Source organism: Bos taurus, chromosome 6, assembly GCF_002263795.3.
Source record: "Bos taurus isolate L1 Dominette 01449 registration number 42190680 breed Hereford chromosome 6, ARS-UCD2.0, whole genome shotgun sequence".
NCBI classification, from domain to species: Eukaryota; Metazoa; Chordata; class Mammalia; order Artiodactyla; family Bovidae; genus Bos; species Bos taurus.
In genome coordinates, this window is record NC_037333.1 from 36,299,710 (window position 1) to 36,314,528 (window position 14,819).

The following is a 14,819-nucleotide window of genomic DNA, read 5'->3' on the forward strand; positions in this document are numbered from 1 at the left end:
CTTTTTGAGTGAAATTTACATCATTTTTAATAAAAAGATAAAAAAAACTTTCCTACCTTGCATGTTCTATGCTATACTTGTACTCAAATGGTTTTCCATCTGAGGATAGAACCAGCATGTGCTCTTCTCCTTGGTCCATGGAATGTATCTTCATTTTTTTCCCTAACTTAATGCACTCTGCAGAGCAAATCCAACAGGAACTATCATCACTCACTGTGACCCACTACTATTATTCACTTAATTATAATGCACTTAAAACACCTGGGAAAAAATGTCAACTACACAACTTAACATGAACGTCTAAGAAAATTCAACCATGCACCAAGCAGACAAAATAGCAATGACTATTGTCTTGACAACAGATTTTTTTTTTTAATTTGGGAAAGCATCGATTTATATACTGTTTTAAATTGAATATATCTTTTCAATTAAAATAGCTAACTATTTGCTTTTAGATTCCTGTTTAATAAGTTCAAGGAGAGAAACTAAATTTGAAGTGCTAGAAATGAAAAAGTCTGTAAGAAACTATAATTTAATTTTTGGAGAACATACTTCATTTTAAGAGTAAATGAGGAATTGGGTTTGGGGGACAATTTTTTAAAAGGATGCTATTAAAAGAAATTGTACTGCCAGTGCATATTTAGCGCTTTCTCAAAGTTAAAGATTTAAAACTGTCCACTAAACCCTTTACTTTTATCTCATTTAATTTGTTCACAAAAAGTAGGTAGAGTTGGGACCTTGTTTCAGTTTTCAGTTCTAATGAAATAAATCTATTTACGCGAAAGATCAAAGCACAAACCACTTCATAATACAAATTCTAAAGAGAACCAAACCAGTCTGGTAATAAAGAATGGCCCAATAGACTAAAGCTTTTTTAGAGACTCAGCATTTCAAATCAGTTGAAAAAAAGGAGGGTTTATTCAAAAAAGGTGGGTTTATTCAAAAAAAGGTACTGGAACACGGCTAGCCATTTTGGAGAAAAAAAATAAATCAATCCATATTCCTCCCACCTCACTCCTTAAGTCAAAATAACTTCTAAGTGTATTTAAAATGTTAGGTTTAAAAGCAAAATCTTAAAATTAGGAAAAAGATGAGAACATTAAACAAATTTGGATTGAGAATAGCTTTCTAACATAACACGAAATGCTTAAGTCTCCTTAAATGAAAAGACTGATGTAGTAAACTATAAAATAACATTAGCAAACGGCAAGTCGGGTAAAATTTTACTGCGTATATGACCGACAAACGGCTACTCTTACTCAATACACAAAAACTCTTCCAAATAAACAGGAAAAAGATAAACAACTCATCTTTTTTTTTAAAGCGAGGCAAAGATGTCAATGAACTGGCAGTTCACACACCCCCAAAAACCTCAAATAACCTACAGAAAAAAGGTTCTCGACTTCCCTCAAGTTAAAAGCAAAACGAACAAAAGTAAAATATCATTTTCTTCACGCAATAGATGGGCAAACTTTTCAAAATTAAATGTGTGGTCATTTACAACCCCATCCATCTGTAAAATCTGGAGTCAGGGTCACCAGAGCTAAGAAATCTCTACAGAGATTACCAAAGTGCAACTGAAAGCCCTCTTTAAATTGCTTGCACACGTAAGACATTATCACTGAGAACAAGAAAACCCAAACAAGGTTCTCCAAAGACTCACAAAATCAAAGCCGGTATGTTCTAAAAGGCGTAAGTGAAAAACACACTTTGAATAGAAACCAAAGATAGAGGCAGACTGGCTGAAATGCTGCCGGGAGACTCCCTCCATGAGGCGGCGGGCGGAGCGGACCTTGTGTTTCTCGCCACCGTCCGGCCCCAACTCCGAGCCCGCGAGGAACAAGGCTGGAGAACTCAGGGGTGCCAAACGCGAAAACACTCCCAGCCGGGCGCACTTCCACGGCCCGCGAGGGCCGCTGCGCCGTCGGGTCCCTCTGAGTCTCTCACGGTCAAAGAAGGACCGCACACCCACAAGTCGGGCCGCTCTAGAGAGAAGCGTCCGTGCGGGCCCCGGCCAGGACGCCCACCGCACTCACACCCCTAGTCCGCGGAGGGGATGGCTGAGAGGGCGCTGCGCGGCCTCACTCACTCGGCTTCCTGGCGCCGTCGCTCCCCGCCGGCAGCTGGTGGACTTCGACGCCCGCCCCGCCGCGCTCCAGCACCGCCAGGCGCCGGCGCGTGCAGCACATCTGGCGTGTCGCCTCGGGCCTCTTGGATAGCGCGCTGCGGAGCCCGGCGGCGCTGGGGAAGAGCCAGAGCTTCGCTCCCCAAGACACCGCGGGCACTGTCGCGGAGGGCCGGGACGCGGGGGGTCGGGACGCGGGGGGTCGGGACTCGGAGACCCGCCCGGGTACCGGGCGTGCGCCGCCCCGCGACCTCCTCCGTGGCCTCCCCTCCATCACCAATTTCCCGAGCTCCTCAGCCGTGTCTCAGCTGTCCGAACCTTCGAAGGAGACCGAGCTGAGGCGAGGAAAAGAGACGGCCAGGGCCTGAAGGCTGCCCCCGGCCGTCGTGGTGTGGAGCCGCAGCGAGCGGAACGCACACCGACGTCTGGGAGCCGCAGTCTCCCTACCCCGCCCAAACGCTGGGTCCCGACGTGCTGTTTGGGGGCGGAGCCGGCAGTTTCTGAGAGAAACGAAACTGATTGTTGTTGTTTTTTTAAGGGAGCGGAATCGAAAAGAGAAAGGGAAACTTCATGATTTTAAGACTGGCTTGGACGGTGGCCAGAGTAAACAAGGCGCTAGTCTGTGAAGAGGTGGGAGGCGGGGCTGAGAAGATGTCCTCAGGCGGGCAGTGGCCACCTGAACTGGACCAGGTGGCCTTCGAAGAAGTACTGCAAATTCCACTAGGAGGAGCCTTGGCACAGGCGGACTTGCAGAATTTCCAGAAACTACTGTGACGAGGAAAGCTGAAGTTTGCTAAGCACTCTGCTCCAGGCTTTGCCACAGCATCATGGTAAAGCTGAAGAGAGCTATCCCATCCCACGGCCCACACGACGGTGCCTGCAGCCACTGCTGTCCATATATTTTTGCCTTTTCTAGAGTTTCTTAGGAATGGAATCAGATTTGTGCAGTCCTGTGTCTGACTTTTTTCACTTAGCATAAAGTTTTAAGATTCAGCCTGTAGTGTTTCATCAGTAGTTCTCTCTTTGTTATTGTTGAATGGTAGTCTATTATATGAATATACTACAATTTTCTTTATCCATTTACCTATAGGCAGGCATTTTAGTCCTTTCTGGCTTGCGGCTCGGATGAATAGAAGTGCTGTGAATACTGTGAACAAGGCTTTGAATAAATGTGGATACGTGTTTTCATTTCTTTGGAATAAGTAACTAAAAATGAAGTTGCTGTGTCATATGGCAAGTACATGAGTATCGTTTGAAGAAACTACCATACTTTTCTAAAATGCTATACCGTTTAGCATTCCCTCCAGCAATTTGAGAGGTCCAGTCCCTCTGTATTCTTCCCAACATTTAGTACTGTCAGTCTTCTTAATGTTAGGAGTTGCGGTAGTCTAAAATACCATCTTACTGCAGTTTTCATTTCCATTAAAACTTCCCTGGTGGCTCAGTGGTAGAGAAGCCGGCTGCCATTTCAGGAGACACCAGCTCCATCCCTTTATTGGGAAGATCCCCTGGAGAAGGAAACTGCAATCCCCTCCAATATTCTTACCTGGGAAATCCCATGGACAGAGGAGCCTGGTAGGTTGGAGTCCATGGGGTCACAAAAGAGTTGGACAGGACTGAGCAACTAAACAACAATGATTAATGATGGGAAATTTTTCAAGTGCTTTTATTAGTGCTGATCTCTGTCTCCTCTTTGGTGACGTGTCTGTTTGCATCTTTTGCCTATTTACTGATTCCATTGCTTATCATCTAAGATTGTTTTTTTTTTTTTTAATGTATGAGTCGTCTATGTTACATACAAAGTTCTTTACTAGATACATGTTTTGAAATATTTTCTACCAGTCTGTGGCTTGCCTTTTAATTTTATTAAAAATGTCATTTTAACTAACATAATATTGTACATCGACTATACTTCAATAAAAAGAGGAAAGTTATGATAAAACTAAAACAAAAAATAAAATTACATGAAAAATGTCATCTAAAGAGCTAAAGTTTTAATTTTGATGCAAATTATTCATTTTTTCTTTATCCATTCTTTTTCTCTTACCAACATTATTCCTGCTTTTTTTTGACGTTAAAAAATCTTTGCCTAACCCAAAATAACAAAGATTTTCTCATACATTATCTTCTAGAAGTTTTACAGCTTTAGGTCTTTGTTATATTTCAAATGAATTATTCTTTATGGTGTGAAATAAGGGAAGAGGTTCATTTTTTTAATCCATTTCCACCTGTTCCAGTTTGCCTTTACTCATTGAATTGCCTCAGTGTCCCTGTCGAAACTGTTGACTATATGTGATTGGATTTATCTCTGGACTTTTTATTGTGTTCCATTGTGTATTTCGGTTTTTTACTCCAGTACCACACTGTGTTAATCACTGTAGATGCTAATTGACTCAAAATCAGTTCACCTAAGTGTTTGACCATTGTCCTTCTTCAGTTGTTTTGTCTATTTTAAGTTCTTTGCATTTCCATAAATATTTTAGAACCACCTTACCAATTTCTACAAAACAGACTGCAAGGATTTAGCAATTACTCTAAATTAGATCAGTTTAGGAAGAACTGACCTGATGATAATATTGATTCTTTTGTCCATGAGCATCTCTCGCCATTAACTAAAAGCTTCTTAAACTGTTGCAGCAATATTTTCAAGTTTTTTGTGAGCAGTCAAACATACTTTGTTAAACTTATCCTTATATATTTATTTTTTGATATTACAAGTTGTACTTTTAAAAATTTCAGTGTTTGATTGTGAGTATATATGTGAAATACAAGTTCCTTAGTCGTGTCCGACTCTTTGCAACCCCATGGACTATGCAGTCCATGGAATTCTCCAGGCCAGAATACTGAAGTGGGTAGCCTTTCCCTTCTCCACGGGATCTCCCCAACCCAGGAATTGAACCCAGGTCTCCCACGTTGGAGGCTGATTCTTTACCAGATGAGCCACAAGGAAAGCCCGTGAGTATATATAAATGCATTTAACTTTTATATATTGCCTTGAACCATGACACCTTTCTATATTTACTTAATAAATGGTTCTAGTAGATTTTTTGTGTGGATGCCTTTTAATATCCTACAGATAACTATGTAATTGATAAATAAGATAGTTTTACTCTTTCCTTTCCAATCATTATGGCCTTTCTGTTTTAAGTTTGGCCTGATGTATGGACTAGTACATCTAGTATAATGTTGAACAGAAGTGATGAGAGACATCTTGGACTTCTCAATTTTAGTAGGAAAGCATTCTTTCACCATTAAGTATGAAGTAATCAGGTCAAGTAAGTTCCTAGTTTGCCAAGAGTACTCATCTTGCATGAGTGAGTACGGAATTTTGTCAATTTTTTTCTACCTCTACTGAGGTAATTACACGATTTTTGTCTAATATGGTGAAAACAATGCATTTTCAAATGAATTTCTGAACTAACTCCAAGTTGGTCACAGATATTATATTTTACTGAATGTTTTATGTGTTTAAACTTTGTAAAAGATTTTTTTATCTGTGATCATATGAGAGATACACATAGGTTTCTTTTCCTGTAATGTCTTTATCTGGTTTTGGTATTAGAATAATGCTGGCAGAAGAGAATTAATTGGGAAGTGTTCCCTCTTCATTTTCTGAAAGAATATATAAAGAACTGGTACTATCTGTTCTTAAAATGTTTAGTACAGCTCACTCATTTGCATAGAAAAAGTAATGTTGGCGTTGAAAGGCCTGAATAACAAAATCCAAAAGTCAGGTGCTTAAGGATCTCTTCTGTACAATGTCAGTAACCTCTGTCCATAGTTCTTCAGGCACTCTGTCTATCAGATCTAGTCCCTTAAATCTATTTCTCACTTCCACTGTATAATCGTAAGGGATTTGATTTAGGTCATACCTGGATGGTCTAGTGGTTTTCCCTACTTTCTTCAATTTCAGTCTGAATTTGGCAATAAAGTTCATGATCTGAGCCACAGTCAGCTCCCAGTGTTGTTTTTGCTTGCTGCAAAGAATATAATCAATCTGATTTCGGTATTGTGATGTCCATGTGTAAAGTTGTCTCTTGTGTTGTTGGAAGATGGTGTTTGCTATGACCGGTGCAATCTCTTGGCAAAACTCTGTTAGCCTTTGCCCTGCTTCATTTTGTACTCCAAGGCCAAATTTGCCTGTTATTCCGGGTATCTCTTGACTTCCTACTTTTGCATTCCAGTCCCCTGTGATAAAGCACATCTTTTTTTGCTGTTAGTTCTAGAAGGTCTTGTAGGTCTTCATAGAACCGTTCAGCTTCTTCAGCATTAGTGGTCGGGGCATAGACTTGGATTACTGTGATACTGAATGGTCTGCCTTGGAAATGAACAGAGATCATTCTGTCATTTTTGAGATTGCATCCAAGTAATGCATTTTGGACTCTGGTTGACTGTGACAGCTACTCCATTTCTTCTAAGGGATTCTTGCCCACAGTAATAGATATAATGGTCATGTGAATTAAATTAATCTATTCCAGTCCATTTTAGTTAACTGATTCCTAAAATGTTGATGTTCACTCTTGCCATCTCCTGTTTGACCACTTCCAATTTACCTTGATTCGTGGACCTAACATTCCAGGTTCCTATGCAATATTGTTTTTTACAGCATCGTAATTTACTTCCATCACCAGTCACATCCACAAAGGGCATTGTTTTCACTTTGACACCATCTCTTCATTCTTTCTGGAATTATTTCTCAACTCTGGTAGCATATTGGGTACCTACCAACATGGGGAGTTCATCTTTCAGTGTCATATCTTTTTGCCTTTTCATACCGTCCATAGGGTTCTCAAGGCAAGAATACTGAAGTGGTTTGTCATTGTACAGGAGGCAACGATCAAGATTATTCCCAAGAAAAAGAAATGCAAAAAGGCAGAATGGTTGTCTGAGAAGACCTTACAAATAGCTGAGAAAAGAAGAGAAGCAAAAGGCACAAGAGAAAAGGAAAGATACCCATTCTTGAATGCAGAGTTCTAAAGAATAGCAAGGAGAGATAAGAAAGCCTTCCTCAGTGATCAGTGCAAAGAAACAGAGGAAAACAATAGAATGGGAAAGACTAGAGATCTCTTCAAGAAAATTAGAGATACCAAGGGAACATTTCATGCAAAGATGGGTACAATAAAGGATAGAAATTTTATGGCCCTAACAGAAGCAGAAGCTATTAAGAGGTGGCAAGAATACATACAAGAACTACACAAAAAAGATCTTAATGACCCAGATAACCATGATGGTGTGATCACTCACCTAGAGCCAGACATCCTGGACTGTGAAGTCAGGTGGGCCTTAGGAAGCATCACTACGAACAAAGCTAGTTAGAGGTGATAAAATTCCAGTTGAGCTATTTCAAATCCTAAAAGATGATGCTGTGAGAGTGCTGCACTCAATATGCCAGAAAATGTGGAAAATTCAGCAGTGGCCACAGGACTGGAAAAGGTCAGTTGTCATTCTAATCCCAAAGAAAGGCAACGCCAAAGAATATTCAAACTACAGCACAATTGCTCTCATCTCACATGCTAGCAAAGTAATGCTCAAAATTATCCAAGTGAAGCTTCAACAGTGCGTAAACCAAGAACTTCCAGATGTTCAAGCTGGATTTAGAAAAGGCAGAGGAACCAGAGATCAAATTGCCAATAACCATTGGATCACTGGAAAAGCAAGAGAGTTCCAGAAAGACATCTGCTTTATCGACTACGCCAAAGCCTTTGACTGTGTGGATCACAGCAAACTGTGGAAAATTCTTAAAGAGATGGGAATACCAGACCACTTGACCTGCCTCCTGAGAAATCTGTATGCAGGTCAAGAAGCAACAGTTAGAACCTGACATAGAACAACAGACTGGTTCCAAATTGGGAAATAGTATGTTAAGGCTGTATACTGTCACCCTGCTTATTTAACTTATATGCATAGTACATCATGAGAAACTCTGGGCTGGAAGAAGCACAAGCTGGAATCAAGATTGCTGGGAGAAATATCAATAACCTCAGATATGCAGATGACACCACCCTAATGGCAGAAAGCAAAGAAGAACTAAAGAACCTCTTGATGAAAGTGAAAGAGGAGAGTGAAAAGGTGGCTTAAAGCTCTACATTCAGAAAACTAAGATCATGGCACCCGGTCCCATCACTTCATGGCAAATGGATGGGTAAACAATGGAAACAGTGAAAGACTTTGTTTTGGGAGGCTCCAAAATCATTGCAGATGGTGACTGCAGCCATGAAATTAAAAGATGCTTGCTCCTTGGAAGAAAAGCTATGACCCACCTAGACAGCATATTAAAAAGTAGAGGCATTACTTTGCTGACAAAAGTCCATCTAGTCAAAGCTATGGTTTTTCCGGTAATCATGTATGGATGTGAGAGTTGGACTATAAAGAAAGCTGAGCACCAAAGAATTGATGCTTTTGAACTGTGGTGTTGGAGAACTCTTGAGAGCCCCCTGGACTGCAAGGAAATCAAACCAGTCAATCTTAAAGGAAATCAGTCTTGACTATTCATTGGAAGGACTGATGCTGAAGATGAAACTCCAATACTTTGGCCACCTGATGTGAAAAACTGACTCACTGGAAAAGACCCTGATGCTGGGAAAGTTGAAGGCAGGAGGAGAAGGTGACAACAGAGGATGAGGCGGTTGGATGGCATCACCGACTTGATGGACATGAGTTTGATCAAGCTCTAGGAGTTGGTGATAGACAGGGAAGCCTGGTGTGCTGCAGTCCATGGGGTCACAAAGAGTCAGACATGACTAAACGACTGAACTGAACTAAGGATCTCTAAGATGCAGAAGTTACTTTTTCCCTTAAAATTCCAATAGTGTACATCTGGGCCTTCATTCCACTTGTTGTAGAAACCAGATATATCCAAAATAACTATGAGAATTTGCTGGGGGCTTACGTTTCTACTAACTACCTCACAATCTAGGGTTTTTGGTGAAATCTCTCTCTCTGTCTGGTCTGTCCTCAGATTTCAGACCTCCTTCCACATCAGCACCTAGTGTGGACGTCACCCCATAGTTTCCTTTCCCATAGCACCACTGATACAAGATACACAGGCTTCTGTGTATGATACAAGGCTTCTGTGTATGGTTTGGGATGACCATAGGCATTTATAGAATAGCTTACAGTTTTAAACTTAATATGAGATAGAAATGGCTCACAAAATTCATTTCCAACATGCTTATATCTCTCCTTTAATTCATTCTATAGCTATAATGCTGAAACATATTTCATGTTCTTCATTTTTTTCCAACTGTAATTAGACAGGAGTTCCTGGTTGGGCTCAGCCTTTAGCCAAAATAATGTTATTTTCATTTAGAACGATTCTTAGAACACAGCACTGAACACAATATTTAGATTTTTCAAAAAGATTGTTTGGCTATAATCAAAACTCTGGAGACATCCCAGAATAGGAAAAAAAACAAAACAAACAAATATATATATATATATATATATATATATATATACACACACACACACATACATGCCTCAAAACATGGTGAATTCAATTACAGCTTTATTTTTTCAAACTTCATATTTGTAAATTGTTTATTAGAGTTTCCCTGGGGCTCAGATGGTAAAGCGTCTGCCTGCAATTTGGGAGACCAGGGTTCGATCCCTGGGTCAGGAAGATCCTCTGGAGAAGGAAATGGCAACCCACTCCAGTACTGTTGCCTGGAAAATTCCATGGATGGAGGAGACTGGTAGGCTACAGCCCATGGGGTCACAAAGAGTCAGACACGACTGAGTGACTTCACTTTCACTTATTAGATGTACAATATTTTTAGAGTATCTTTTAGCTTTTAATATTCAGTATATTTTAAAATGCTAATTATTATTCAGGAAATAATTCAGTAAAAAGCAATCATTCTCATAGCAAATTTAAGGACCAGGAAATGCTGGTTTATTAACAATATTATCCTTGACTCATCATGTCATTGTTTATCCCAGCATTTGTCAACTAATTCTATCTAAAATCCATCAACCTTTGTACTAATCAGACCTAAAGAAGAAACTGTACTCCTGTACTAAAGAACAGAAGGATCGTAGGGTGAGAGGACCCGAGATGTGAGCCTCTCAGAGGTCACTATCACCCTGTGACTGTGGCTGAGATAAATCCTTTGTTGCTGTTGATGGCTCTTTGAAGTGCTTCCTTCACTTTTTTCATTGTAGAATATTCAGGGAGTTCCAGAATATTATGACATGTCAGTGATTTTGGGAAATCGCTTTCACTGCAAGTCTCAGGACAGCGAAACCGGATTCCTGGTTTCTGTATGCCTTTTACATGTAGTCTATCATTTCCTGTAAGAAAAACTAAAAAGACATAAGCTTCAGTTAAGGTAGTTCACAGAAAGAACAAAACTTAAAATGAAAAGGAAGAAATTAATCATTTCATTCAAAAATATTTATCAGGTCCCCCTTGTGCAAAGAGAACTACATGGGACCATGTGGGGTGAAGAAAAATCATGACATTTGGTCTTTGTCTTTGGTGAGTTCACGATCTAGTTGGGGGGAAATTACGTATGTGAAAAGATAACAGCAAGATACAAGGAGTTTAGTCGAGCTCAGCTAGGAAGTATGATGTGAAGAGATAATGAAGACACTGAGCCTCAAGGCGGGGAGAGAGGTGCCAGGTTAGGGTGACAGGGAAGCTTCAGGCAGAAAGAAAAAACCAGAGGAGAAGATGTATGTGAACTCACTGAATGTACAGCCAACAGAATCCCTGGACTGAAACAAAAGTTTCCCATTAAGAAAGAACATTGGGAAGGTAGTTTGGGCTTGTGGAGAAGTAGTTAAGTCTGTGGAAAAGTTGTCCTCAAACATCCTCAGTAGCAACAAAAATAGCAAGAAAGATGTGTACGCATATCAAGAAGAACTAAGAAATGGGATGAAAGATAAGAGAATAAGGCATTAAATCTGTCCTATACTAAAGCTGAAACTCCAATACTTTGGCCACCTCATGCGAAGAGTTGACTCATTGGAAAGGACTCTGATGCTGGGAGGGATTGGGGGCAAGAGGAGAAGGGGACGACAGAGGATGAGCTGGCTGGATGGCATCGCTGATTCGATGGACATGAGTCTGAGTGAACTCCGGGAGTTGGTGATGGACAGGGAGGCCTGGTGTGCTGCAATTCATGGGGTCGCAAAGAGTTGGACACGACTGAGCGACTGATCTGATCTGATCTGATGGAAACCCAGGTTTCCCACTAAGAGAGGTTCTTATGTCTTAGTGGTCTTGAACACGGGCTTTGAATTAGCCTGCTGGGTTCAAATTCTCATTCTGACACTAACCAACTGTCAGAACATAGGCAAGCTACTAAATGCTGCAAGTCTCTTTTTCCTCATATCTGAAGTGGGGGAAAATAAAGGTACCTGCTTCATAGGCTGCTATTAGGATAAAGGGAAGTAATAGTTATAAAATGATCAGGACAGTGCCTGGTATAGAGTAAGCACACAATATAAATGCTGTTATTATTATCATCATCAGTGGTCACTGGAACTATAATCATTAATAGTATTTGAGATAGTTGACATTGCCCTAATTCCATAGGACTTTAGATAATTAAATAAAGGTAGGAATGTGAGATAAAAGGCTCAATTAGGAGCCAACTAAAGTGAAGAAAGAAGACACAAACTGGGTCAGTGTAGACAAGGTAGTAAAATAACAATATCTTTATTACTATCATTTTTTAAAATGGAAAACAGGCTTAAGTAAGAAAATGAACACTGGTCTAGAAGCTAGGGGACCTGCATTCTAACCCTTGCTTTGCCATTAACATTTGTGATACACTATTAATGACTTTATCTCAAATAAGATATTTTAAAAGATATGTAATTATAGATTCATCTATTTCTGCAATACTTACAGAGGAATTTTCTCTTTTCATCCAAAGTTAAACTATGGAAAGCTTTCCAAAACATCAGTATAGTAGGATGTGACTCATGGTATCCTTGCTCATAAATAGAATTCTTGAAGAAAAAAAAAAGGAGAAATTTGGTTTTTAGGGGTAATTTTTGCTTGGAAGACTTGGGGGCACTTTAGTTATTACCTACCTTTTCAAATTGTTCCCAGTCATAGTCAGTATTTCCAATTATTGCTCTCATTAGTTCTTCAGGCTTGAAATGTTTAAGTATCTCTTTGTCAAAAAGTTTATAAAATCCTCTCTGAAATTCCTCATAAACTGCCTTTACAGAGGTGTTTAAAACATAATCAACACACTTAGAAACATAGTCTTTCCTGAAGGAAGCAAAAAAAAAAAGGCCAATAATATACTTAACCAGTGTCTAAGCTATTCTCTACTTTGCCTTTTCATCATTTCTATTAAGAAAGAAAAGTAAGTTACATCTGCCAAGCACACAACGCTATATGACACAGGGCTACGAAAACATCCAGTCAGCTGGAAGAAGAAAGCGTGGAGAATATGCAGAAGCATGAAGGCTTTGTTTTGCTCCCATTGCCTGGACCACATTCAGGATGATATTTTAAAAACACCAATCTGAATATGTCATTCTCCTGCTTAAAATCTTTAAAAGACTTCTCATTGCCTTGAAGGTAAATTTCAAACCACTTTAGCAGGATTAAAAAGGTCTCCATGGGGGAAGGGGGTAAAAAACAATGGGCTCCATGTCGTGCCCTTGCCTGACTCAGCAGTCTCTTCCCACTGCCATTTGAACCTCCGGCCATGCTGACCTTCAGTTCACTGGCCTCACTGTCTCCCTTACAGTTAGGCCACAGCAGGCAGAGCTTCCTTTTCACCTGGCAACTTCCGTCACTCATCAGAATTCAAAATGAACATGACTTTCTCAGGGTTGGTCCTCTGTTCTCTCTCTCCCCTCTCACAACACATCACTGTGTGTAAATTACGTCTGCAGATTGTCTTCTCCAATTTGGATGAATTTCCTGAGAGCAGGTGTGCTACTGGAGATATTTCCACCAGATATCACCCTAAAACATGCTAATCTCCTACCCTTTGAGCATCCTTCAAGGACCATCATTTCTGAATCAACCTCCTCTGTCCTCCCCTGTAACCAGTGGTGTGCTGGTAAATGTTCTACAACCAGCTTTCTTAAAAGGTGAGGGAAAAAGATGGAACCCTCATTTGCAGCATTTGCCAATTTCTGTGGTTTACCTGTCACCTTCTAGTTTCTTAACTGGTTTTCATTTTCTTCGGAGTGTTCATCCTTATCTGACTTTCTATTACATAATAATTTATTGACTTTCTGTTCCACTGTAATTTCTGCTCCAGATTTTGCATCTTTTTTTACTGCCATATCTCTGACACCTAGAATAGGGTCTAGTATAGAGTAGGGGCTCAAAAACTAATTGTTAAATGAACAGTGAAAAGTGCTGCAAAGGAAATATTTAATCTTGACTCCTTTCGTCCCTTCTTTTCCCTGTAACCTTTAATCCTTTGAAAAAGATCAGAAGCTAAAATGATCATCTGGAAAGACTGGGTAGCTCAGATGGTAAAGAATCTGTCTGAAATGCGGGAGACCTGGGTTCAGTCCCTGGGTTGGGAAGATCCCCTGGAGGAAGGTATGGCAACCCATTCCAGTATTCTTGCCTGGAGAGTCCCACCGGACAGAGGAGCCTGGTGGGCTACAGTCCATTGGGGTCACAAAGAGTCGGACACAGCTGAGCGACTGAGCACAGCAAAAGACAAAATATATTTATAAAGCATAGTGATATAAACATTTTATGTGTATTCAAAATAGATGTGCGATGTCTCAAACTTACTTGTTGCTTTGGTCTACAAATACAGAAATCCCATTTGGAATTAAATCAACATCATTTTGGTCCCAGTGTATCTGTAACCAAAATATATTCAGGTACCAAACATGAAAGAAAGTCTGAATAGTCAACCACAAGACCATTATTGCTAGTACATTCTTCCCTATAAAACTTTAAATAACTAGGCATTAAATAATTATTTATATAGTTCAATCATCTAACTGTATATATAAATAAAAACACACCATAGTATATGCTATATATTGCTTTATGCATATATCATTCCATTTAATTTTTTACAGTGTTCACATTGATTGAATAATTGCTATCTTTTCACTTTGAGAGTGTATAGACATAGGGCATCAAATGAGGAGCAAGTGGGGGAAAAGTCTTACAGTACCGAAGTATAATACCCTTCAAAAAACACATCCAATATATAAGATACTATAATAAAAAACCTTTTTAAAAACATTAATCTAAACTATAATCTGATTTTCATTAGTACTCACAGAAAAACGTAGGCCAAATTCTTCTTTAATGTCATTAGCATCATCATTTAGAACTTCTTGCAAGCACCTAATGAAAATTTTGGTTTAAAATATACATATTATTCCTACACAACTTCAAAAGAAATAAATGGTCAGTGGAAAAAATGGGAACAATATAAAAATTTATGAAGTGTATTAAAAGTCATGTAAATTTCTTCTTCTCCACCTTCCCATTCCCTCTTCCTAGAGTTAACCTTTACAAGTTTGATTGGTCAGATTACTGCCTATCATGTGGACACTGCTGAATCTTGGTGGAAATTTTCAGAAAGGGGCCCCTTCCCCTAGACCAGCCCTTCCCCTGAACCAGGCCTTATTTTGTCTCCCAGGGGACATTTGGCAAAATCTGGAGACATCTTTGGTTGTCACAGTTAAAGGGAGTGTTATGATTAAAGGGGGTCCCTTGGACTGCAAGATCAAACCAGTC

General features: G+C 39.8%; 2 protein-coding genes across 7 annotated transcripts in view; both read right to left on the reverse strand.

The window, feature by feature from the left end:
• The window catches only part of HERC5 (HECT and RLD domain containing E3 ubiquitin protein ligase 5), a 45,196-nt gene extending 42,434 nt beyond the window's left edge, over positions 1-2,762 (reverse strand). The window contains exons 1-2 of one of the 3 annotated variants that reach the window (XM_005207770.5): positions 2,090-2,762; positions 57-177 (exon numbers count right to left, since the gene is read on the reverse strand). In XM_005207770.5, coding sequence (XP_005207827.1) covers positions 57-177; positions 2,090-2,399 — 431 coding nt within the window. In that variant the 5' untranslated portion in view covers positions 2,400-2,762. 3 annotated transcript variants of the gene reach the window in all.
• Positions 2,763-9,615: 6,853 nt separating this feature from the next.
• HERC6 (HECT and RLD domain containing E3 ubiquitin protein ligase family member 6) overlaps positions 9,616-14,819 on the reverse strand; it is a 57,445-nt gene continuing 52,241 nt past the window's right edge. For 2 of the 4 annotated variants that reach the window (XM_024993241.2, XM_010806029.4), the window contains 5 exons: positions 14,357-14,423; positions 13,854-13,924; positions 12,170-12,353; positions 11,983-12,085; positions 9,616-10,429 (listed from right to left, as the gene is read on the reverse strand). In XM_024993241.2, coding sequence (XP_024849009.1) covers positions 10,206-10,429; positions 11,983-12,085; positions 12,170-12,353; positions 13,854-13,924; positions 14,357-14,423 — 649 coding nt within the window. In that variant the 3' untranslated portion in view covers positions 9,616-10,205. The remainder of the gene's footprint in view (positions 10,430-11,982; positions 12,086-12,169; positions 12,354-13,853; positions 13,925-14,356; positions 14,424-14,819) is intronic. The other 2 variants (NM_001192644.3, XR_009494778.1) reach the window with 2 other exon arrangements.